We start from the raw sequence: 10,683 nt of genomic DNA on the forward strand, positions 1-10,683 counted from the left end.
GCGAAAAGTATATGAAACGCCGTTGTAACATAAATTCAATTATTTGAAGACATCTTGAATTCAATTATGATGAATTCAATTATGAATTATTATATCTTTAAATACGTTTCAGCATTTAAAGATATCTTTAATCAATTAAATACATCTTCAAATATTTCATATCTTCAAATAATTGAATTTATGTTAAAACGGCGTTCTATAAAAGTGTTTGGATATAACAACGGGGAATAATAGAACTATGTGCATCTATCAATGTAAAGAACACTAACAGAACAAGGGATTAAAAAAATTGAAAGTAGAGATAATAAATGAAGGTTGATAGTGTGAACAGATCACGAAAAGACATCATGACGTTTTTATTCCTTCAACAATTGTCAATTGAAACATTTCCAATCGATACGATTGCTACTATCCTCAAAATGCATCAGAATCCACCAAATGCGTTAAAAAACCAGACATTTTTTGTTTAGGAACACCCACTCAGACCCCCGCTTATTACAAAAAGTTTCATCCTCACGCACAATTCATGGTCTTTTAAGGCATATCCATACAAATTGTCGATGACTTTCTTACCCCCCCCCCCCAACTCCTCCACTACCCGTTTTCAAAGTTTCCCGTATCCGCCCCTGGTGCACACACATGTATACATACATGTACGTATATACAAACATAAACTATTTTGGGTGTCATAGTGACATGAGTAAGTATGCAACACGTACTGTACTGGTTAACCGAGTCATGGTATTTAGCATTCTTATGGAAATATATAATGTAATCACTGATGAAACATTTAAACACAGTTTGCAAATGATTATATTCCCCTTTGTTATTTAGCCATCACCTCTGTGTGTCAATGTCATTAATTCGTAAATCAGTAAAAAGACTATGATATGCTACCGAAAAACGAGATTTATAGCATCAAAATATTGTTTGTCATGCAGTGCATTTTGCAATACCTACACTTAATATAACATGAATATATATATATAATTATATATATATAATGATTGTGTTTTGATGCTTGGATGCAATACCTGAGACCTCTCCGATACATGGAACTAGGAATGTCCCTATGTAACTCTCCGAAACAATGCGTGTATTCAACTGTAGAGCTATTAAAATATCATTTATTCGACAGTCATGTCGTTTATTCGACAAAGTTACATGTATGTCGTTTATTCGACATATTAAGTCGTTTATTCGACAAAGTTATGTCGTTTATTCGACATATTAAGTCGTTTATTCAACATAGTTATGTCGTTTATTCAACATATTATGTCGTTTATTCGACATATAATTTTTATTAACTTGACCCTTATAGGCTTCCGTAGTTTACCGAGTATTGGAATTTGAAGTTTTTGAAACTCAATTATTTATTATTAGGTCATTTCTCCTTGGAAACCAATATTTTTGTTGACAACCAAACATGTAAACAATATTGATACTGCTACTGATTAGGCCTACGCTCGGCACTTACGGCCTTTGAGCAGGGACGGACTTGATCGCGCCACACATGCTGTGACACGGGACCTCTGTTTTTGTGGTCTCATCCGAAGGACCGCCCCATTTAGTCGCCTCCTACGACAAGCAAGGGGAACTGAGGACCTATTGTAAACCGGATCCCCATGGGATTAATACAAGAAGACAACACAACTAACAATATCAGGGTTTGAACTTGGCAGAAACTTTACCATGTACCTACTGAGCTGCTCGGATCCCGCCAATGCTGATCAAACCTGCCTGAGCTTTCTATGTTTTCATGATCAGAATCGACTCAAATTTAGATGTTTTTGATCCGCTATCGTCAGTGGATCCAAATTGGTTACCAGTAATGTTATTTAGGATTAGGAGACTTCCAGGGTGAAGAATTTTAGAGACAGACTTTGTACACCTTCTGAAGAGTTTAGAGAATTGTTTATACGCCCTCGTCTATGTGAGTAAGAAAAGTAAATCAATAAACAAACAATACGGAACATGATTTGTCAACAGGTATTGATACACTGTATACAGAAATCGACATGGTTTTTTTTTTAATTTTATTGTTTTTGTACACATATAGTACATGAATTCACTCAAGCCATAGATAAGTATAAAGGTTTCTTGGTGCACTTTACAGTATAAACATAACACTTCAGCCATAAAATGATAGTGTTTTGTATATCACTATTGTTTTCAATACAAGCTAAAATAAAGGATTTCTTTGTGATTGCTAATATTGGAATTCCAAAAGGTATTCAAATTCTACTAAAATATAGTTGTAAGCAATCACATTCCCTCAAAAGATGTTCTATTGTTTCCTCCTCAGACATTTTTATGAAGTTTTCTATCATCCAATATTAAAAACAAATATAGCATTACCCTCAAGTGACATTCCACGTCAGTTTCAACTCAGATTACTCTTAGAAATGGCTACAGCTACATGTATTGATCAACATTACAAGCATATTCCGAAAACATTAACCAATGGGTTACGTGTAAAATCTATTTATAAGTTTCCGTGATTCTCAGAAATATACAGCCGATCGTTTACCAATATAGCCACGAATACGGGACTTTCGAGATACGTCTAAATGCGCCTTTTTCTTTCTATCTAATTTAGCTCTTTACGGACCGTCTACTAGCGAAACACCATTTGTATCGATGTCAACATTGCCCTACAATTGCTTACTATTACGTGACCGCGGTGTATAAACGTCATCAAATCAGTCATTCCGACACATCCAGAACGTTCCGTATTCCGTCACTGTGACGTTATAGCAGTTTCCGACACGGGCTAGGCTTACTTGTTTTTGCTGACAAAAAATGTTTAAGGTGAAAGAGTAGGGTATACTATATCTGCATATGTGCATCGCCATGTTTGTTTAAATATGTATTACATGTAGCTCGTGGTAGAATTCATATTTGAAAATCTATTTCCTTAGGGTGTGCTTTGATAACCATGTAATACATCTTCTCTTGAACAAATTGTAAAATAAGTTTAATTCTGTTATTGGAGTAAGCAATATCGTAACGTTAAGGACAATCAATCAACTTGAAGGCTTTATCATTGCACAAGTACAATTCACTGTGATGAATGTTGCAAAAGATTTCTAGAATAATTAAACCACCGTATTTCTATCGTTTCTACTCGTGACACTAGTGCTTCGTGCGTTGGAGTCACTTTTATCCTCAGAGGCTTCCAAAACTAAATAGATGTTGGCTTTCCGGAGTCCAGACCGAAACACATCCAAAAGCGCCGAGCGAAACTGCTGACTCATGAAGAAAAATATCCAGAAGTTGCACGCATAACTCAATAAGGACAAGAGAGAAGAAATAGTGTCCCATTTAATATCGTCTTCCTTAGATAATATTCCTCTTTTTACGTCGCGAGAAAGCTCATCTGCATATATGAAATATGCTATGCCGTCCTGGATCTCAGCGATTAGAAAAATCACCAGAATAATGCAAATCAGAGCGGTGATTCTCTGTATTTGTGCTTTTTTCTGCGTTGCAACAGGTCCTATTTTCTGTCGCGTATACAGAAAGTACAACAACATCACGGTCGTGAACAGGAGAACGGCAACTGGAAGTACGCGATAAAGTAGTCCAGAAAATATATAGAATATCAAGTTTGACTTTTTAGAATCGCCAAATGCATTGATTAAACCACGTGACACATGTCTAACGCAACTGGACGGCAGCGATTCATTGTAATAGTAGTTCGTATAGATTGGAAGCTCGGCAATGTAGATACCAAAGGCTTCATAGAGATTAAGCAGGAACGAAACAGTAACAATCACAGCAATTTCTATAATTGTTGCCCGGTTGCTGCATATTCTGTTGTATTTGAAAGGCAATGCTACAGCCAGCAGACGCTGTGTGCCAAGAAGAGCAGTACACCAATTCGATGTCATTCTAAAAATCTGGTAAATAATATACAATACATGACTCGCTTTGCACCATCGATATGTGACGTAGAGATTCTGGTAGTTTTTAGCCATATTGAAATAGATTGCCTCCGGTAGCCGTGTCATACATATGATGGAATCCGAAATCGCCAGGGACGTCAGAACAACAGTGGTAGGAGAACGGGAACTTCGGAAGATGAAAACTGAGATCAGCAACATGTTTGTTAGTATAGTAACAAGGGCTACGAAAAATGTTACATAGCCTCGTATCGGAATTTCCCAGTCTTCAACATACTCGTATTTTTGAGCGTAAAATTCCGAGTAGTATTCCAGAGGTTGGTAATAGTTCCCGGTCCCATCGTCCCCGTCAGAACCGTAGTAATATGTTTCGTCTCCGGTGTTATTCAGTCCGCTGAATGATGAATTTTGTTTGGTTTCGTTTATCATCCCGTTTATTTGATAGTATTTTCTATTGCATCTGTTTACTCAACAAAGAGTTGCTTTTTCAAATAACACAAACAATCAGCTGCTTGATAACTGATCTGTCAACACTGAAACCCTACATGTATATATATATAGTTTATATATATACCTCTAAAGACACCGGAAGTGCGTATCTAATGGTGTCATTTAAGTGGTAGGGAAGGAACGCGGAAGATTGAATCAGAAGTAGTTCAGCCCTATGAATATGAAGGATTGTTATACTTTGATCTTAAACGAACCGCTTACTAATCAACCAATCTCTTCTACCTAATGTTATTTTTATATCCTTTTACCTGGTGACAAAGTCTGTCTGACTTATAAATAACCAACCTACATGTATATGTCTGGAGTTTGTGAAGTTAGGTTTAAAATCCAATTCTACATATGACCTGATTGTCATTACCATCTACGATTAATGAATTTTATGCAAACTCCAAATGTGATTTATAGTTTAGTTCCTACATTCCGTGAGATGTAACATTTCAGACATTACATATACAAAGTATAGATATATAGTACAATAGTATACCCGGTGTAAGAACATCACATATCATTGATTTCGTGAATATTGTAATCGTAATTTATTTTCTACAAAAAAAACAACAAATGTTTGCCTCAGTTAGTTAATTCTTTGGTATTTGTACTACATAACCGTATCAACTTGAAGACACTTGGTCTTTGGGGGATAGTAATTCTTGATATACTTTTCTCTTAGTTACAAAAAACTGGGCATTAGGGATGTCAACTTTACTCGGATAGCTTAGTCAAATACTCGGAGGCTTTTTGGTCAACAAAGTATGAAGACTCAAGATGAATCAACTGACAAAGTTTGATGATCCTAGCTTTCATAGTGTCCAAAATATGCATCTAAATTTGAAAATGTGAAATTTTAATGTCTGCAAAATTCAAAAAGTAGATCACTGTGACCTACGTTTTTTAATAAATATGTGTTGAGGCCTCTAGACGCATCAACTTACAAGGTTTGATGATTCTAAACCTCTCGGTATCTGAAATAACAACCTAAAATGTATTCATAAATGATTAGCCAGAAAATTCAGAAAGTAGGTCATGGTGACATACTTTTCACATGACGCAGTTCAAGGTCCCATGATCCATCAACTGACAACTTTTGATTATCATAGGCTCAAAAGTGTCCAAGATATGCATCAAAATCCATTTAATAATAATTACCTGTGAAGTTCAAAAAGTAGATGCACTGTGTTCCTCTTGAGCTTATAGGGAATTTTCAGAACTTTGAGAATATAAAATGGAGAATGGCATTAGAGTCTATGGCCTTTCCGTTTTGAAACACCCATGTGATTTTAGCATGCTGTGGCTTTCAAAACTTAAATATTAACAAGTCAAGATAAAAATCTTTTTGTTTCAAGATCTAATTACCTGATAAGCAGGATTTTACTGTATACCGATATGTATGGAATGGAAAAAAGAATATCACATTTAGGCCTATATACTGTTTTTCAAAAGCTATTTCAAATGAGTTATTTATCATGGGTTCAAAACATTCTTACGTGAATTTTTAATCTTCAGATTGTTCTCACACTCTGTCATGTTATTCCAAAGTGAATTGTTGTTACGTTCTCAACTGATGTCTCAAATATGTCTCATATGTTTGAAATAGTTCTCAAATTTTGATTAATAGTAAACAACAAAAATTTTCATATATTCTTATTGCTGAAGTAGTAGAATTTTGAATCATAAAATCTTACACCTTGAAAAGTCATTAATGGAATTCTCGAGTTTTCAGAAGATATCTTGACTCAGCTAGAGTGTCTTAGTCGTCTTTGTTCCTGTTTTTAAAAAAATCAACTTATCTCAAATATTCTTGTAATTGTAAAACTTATACGGTACCAATTTTGATGCACCAGATGCGCATTTCGACAAATAATGTCTCTTCAGTGATGCTCAACCGAAATGTTTGAAATCCGAAATAACAATGAAGTTTTAGAGCTATTATAGGGAAAAACAGTGTGCCAAAAAAGTGGAGTCAAATTCGTCTAAGGATAAGAGCTATGCGTGAGGGACATAATCCTTAATTTTGAAATGGATTTCTAAATTTTATAACAGTAATTAAATATACATCCGTATTTTCATGCTAGTAACGAAGTACTTAGCTACTGGGCTGTAGAGACCCTTGGGGACTAACAGTCCACCAGCAGAGGCCTCGACCCAGGGGTCATAATGTAAAACTTATACGGTACCAATTTTGATGCACCAGATGCGCATTTCGACAAATAATGCCTCTTCAGTGATGCTCAACCGAAATGTTTGAAATCCGAAATAACAATGAAGTTTTAGAGCTATTATAGGGAAAAACAGTGTGCCAATTTCTCAGTCATATGACATTTCAGTAATCTAATCCCAATAAAGAACTCAAAAGATCTCATACATGTATGTTCAAATAAGGAGAAGGTACGCTTAGCATATGAATTTGGCCTAGTAAAATCAAGAAAAATAAAGTAGAAGATGACACACTTTTAACTATCGAAGTCATTCAAATACACGTTAATTGTAAATAGTGTTTGATTATGATATTTCTATAATGTTATTGAAAAGAATTTTGTGTGTGTCAATAACTTTACAAATTATCCAAAACATTTTAATTAACAAGGTACATTGAACTATTTTTTTCTGTATACGAATTGAGAAAACGCCATCAGACACAGATCAAAGACGCAACGTTAAATCCTGCACTCGCAAAACATGCCAACTTTGCTACTTCATATCACAAAAATAAACGTACACTGTAATACACGGATACCGTTACTATATATAGAAAGTACACACCTTATATAGTATTAGGGCATATAATTACCAACTTCTGAAAAGAGGCCAAAATTGACCCTTAGTGTACCGTCTCCTTTCCATCTATTTTAACCATTAAAATATTTCTCATGTTCATAGATTTCCAAATAGTTCTCATAATGTTCAAAAGTTTTCAAATTTTTCAGTAATTCTTAATCTGTTAATAGAATATAATTTTTCTAGAGTAAAGTAATGCAAACCTCAAAACTACTAAAAAGTAAATAATCTTAAAGGTAACGGAATATTCAAGTTCTCACAATATTTTGACTCCATTACGGTCGTGTGTGTTCCTGACTTTCTGTAAATATTTATCCTGTTTGCTCTCATATATAATCTTAAATTCTAGATTATTAGTTATTCTTATCTTTAAATAGTCCACGGTCATGTAATCTTAAAATTGAATGATCAAGTTCTCAAACAACATCGGGAAAGTTTTCATGTGTTTAATATATTTCAAATGAAGTGTTGTTCCAACTTATTTCAAGTTCAAGTCTACACCCAGTATTTCCTACAAATATACTTCTACTATTGAATCCAAACGTTTTAATTATAAACAAACTTTGCAGTCCCTAGATATAGACAATCTTATACTTAATCCACCTACGTGTTCTCGTTCTTCGTCTTCTTTCAACTAGAGTCCAGCTGGACATGTTATTACTGGTGATGTTGATATAGTTAAAAATGACCTCAAATGACTTATTCTAAGAGGTCCTAAATACAGAGAACCTCGGTCTTTTAATTGGCGACAGAACTTCATCTCTATTATGAATTCTGTCGAAGATTATGCCAGGTGATGGGCTAAATATAAAAAATAACTTGATACATTGTCAGAATGGATTACAAAATATAAGAGGAATATCAAAATCCCGCATTAGACATATTAAAACAAAAGTACGTACCATGAAAGGTGACGATAACGAACAGTGATCAACCATCTATCCTTCTGTGTTTAGTAAACCAGAAGCGATAAAAGAATTAGATACGTGTAAGTTACATGAGGAATATATTTTAGTTCCAGCTAACAAAGCTTGTAAGAACATTGTCTTTGTAAGGTTCATTATTACAACTGTATTTTAAACGAACTTGGCATTAATTCCACTTTTAGTAATCGTACTTATACTCCAACTGCCCTTCCAAAAGACGAAATTCATCAAAACCATGCTTCAGGTTTAGACACATTTAACATCCCAGTCAATAGGTCGGATGAATATGAGTTACCGTACCTATACTGGATTCCTAAACTTCATAAAACCCTTACAAAGATAAATTGCTGGATTCAATAAGTGTTCTACCAAGTCTCTATCTTTGTTCATCACAAAAATATCAACAGCTGTTAAGGAGAAACTACAAACGCACTGTGCGACTACATATGCCAGAAGTGGTGTAAATCAAATATGGATTCTAAAGAACGTTTAGTAAATTGAAATCGCAATACTTTTCTCAAAGCAACAACATCAAGACGTATGACTTTCCAACACTTTACACGACCATTCCTCAAGATAAATTAAAGACTACACTTTTTTACATCATAGACAGTTGCTTCTGCAATAAAAATGGAACAGGGAAATATTAATAGCTAGTAATCAGTCATCCAAAAAGTTACCTTGTTAAACACCACTCTAATTCCACTCACAGGTACTCTATAAGTTGAAATAAAAATTATGAGTTCTTCATTGAAAATATCTTCGTGGTCTATGGTGATCATGTCTTCCAACAGTCTATTGGAATTCCCATCGGCACGAATTGTGTTTCTTTGTTAGCTGACCTGTTTTTATATTCCTATGAAGCAGGAGTTATTCAAACACTTCTACGTGAGAAAACAAAATCTCTTGCTGTAGCCCTCCATTTGACATTTAGATATATCGACGACATTTTATGTATTAACAATAATGATTTTCATTCATATGTCGATTCGATATATCCCAGTCAACTCCACATAAAAGACACCTGCTCTTCTGCTTCTTACTTAGATATTTTATTGAAAGTAGATATTAACGGCAAACTTGCAACTCTATTTTGTGACAAATGGGATGATTTTAACTTCTCTATCGTCAATTTCCCATATTTATGTGGCAATATTCCATTATTACCTGCATATGGTGTTTATATCTCTCAACTGATTCGATAAGCAAGAGCTTGTTCTGCGTATGGTCAGTTTTTAAATCGAGGCAGGCTACTAACAAGTTGATGGTGCAGGGGTTTCAACAGTCTCCTTTAAAATCACCATTTCGAAAATGTTATGGTCGTTATAACGATCGAGTTTGCCATTATAACCTTTCATTGGGTAAAATGCGATCTGACGTGTTTCATACCGATTGTTCTTGGCACACTGATGTAGACTACGGATAACTCCGTTTACCTGATCAAGATATATGGCTCACGGTGGATGTGACCGGTCGACAGGGGATGTTTACTCCTCCCAAGCACCTGCTACCACATCTGGTGTGTCCAGGGTCGATGTTTGCCCAATTATCTATTTTGTATTGCTTATGAATAGGAGTTTTGAGATTGATTACTCTTCGTTATCTTCAACTTTCATTCAATAATTGTTTAAAGTCTTTGAATTCTTAATCACTAATTCTCAAACCAATAGAATGTTAGAGTTTTCAAAAGGATATATAGAGTAAACTGGATCAGAGTATAGGGTCCCGTGAGAATCCTGGTTAGACTAGGTCATAAGTACCCCTTGCTTGTTGTAAGAGGTGATGTTTAAAGGGGTCGGTCCTTCGGATGATATCGCAAATACCGAGGCCCCAAGTCACAGCAGGTGAAAGGCGAAGATAACGAACACCGATCAACATCATAACTCCTATAAGCAATACAAAATAGAGAGTTGGGCAAACACGGACCCCTGGACACACCAGGGGTGGGATCAGGTGCCTAGGAGGAGTAAGTATCCCCTGTCGACCGGTAACACCCGCCGTGAGCTCTACATCAGGTGTGGCACGATAAAGATCCCTCCCTGCCCAAAGGCAATAAGCGCCGAGCATGTAGGCCTAAATTTTACAGCCCTTCTTTGGCAATGATGACATCTCCAGTGCAACAATCTCGGGTGGGACTTAAAACAACATTCAACTAATTGCGTATTTTAAAGAATGTAAAATTCAAAAGGAATATACAAAACTAGCCAGAAGCATTTCAACTAACTACAGCAAGTTAGTTAGAGGGTGAACTTTATCAATATCGAGAGAATCAATTTGTATGGAAACAAGGTTGGGGTCAGCTTCAAATTAGGCGAAAACAACATGAACAAGCATTCTGAGGGTATTGCATGGCAATACATAGTCCCCTACCGGTTGCAAAAATTACTGTACCACAACAATATTCAAAGTTCATTATGCAGGTTATGGTAAAAAGGAAAATTGGTGAACCAGGATAGGAATGGTTGGAAATCAACTACTATTCGAGTAGAGACTAGACCAGGAAAAAAGACAAATTTATAATTAGGTTTGGGTCTTTAACCAAATCAATAAACTGTGGCATGTAGGTG

The 10,683-nt window shown here is 35.3% G+C and overlaps 1 protein-coding gene across 1 annotated transcript; it reads right to left on the reverse strand.

The window, feature by feature from the left end:
- Positions 1 to 2,960: 2,960 nt before the first annotated feature.
- LOC125652299 (sex peptide receptor-like) lies at positions 2,961 to 4,452 on the reverse strand. The gene has a single exon (XM_048881373.2). It carries the CDS (start codon positions 4,332 to 4,334, stop codon positions 3,099 to 3,101), a length of 1,236 nt encoding a protein of 411 aa, XP_048737330.2. The 5' UTR covers positions 4,335 to 4,452; the 3' UTR covers positions 2,961 to 3,098.
- Between the last annotated feature and the right edge of the window lie 6,231 nt (positions 4,453 to 10,683).

The sequence above is a fragment of the Ostrea edulis genome, chromosome 5, assembly GCF_947568905.1.
Source record: "Ostrea edulis chromosome 5, xbOstEdul1.1, whole genome shotgun sequence".
Classification (NCBI taxonomy): Eukaryota; Metazoa; Mollusca; class Bivalvia; order Ostreida; family Ostreidae; genus Ostrea; species Ostrea edulis.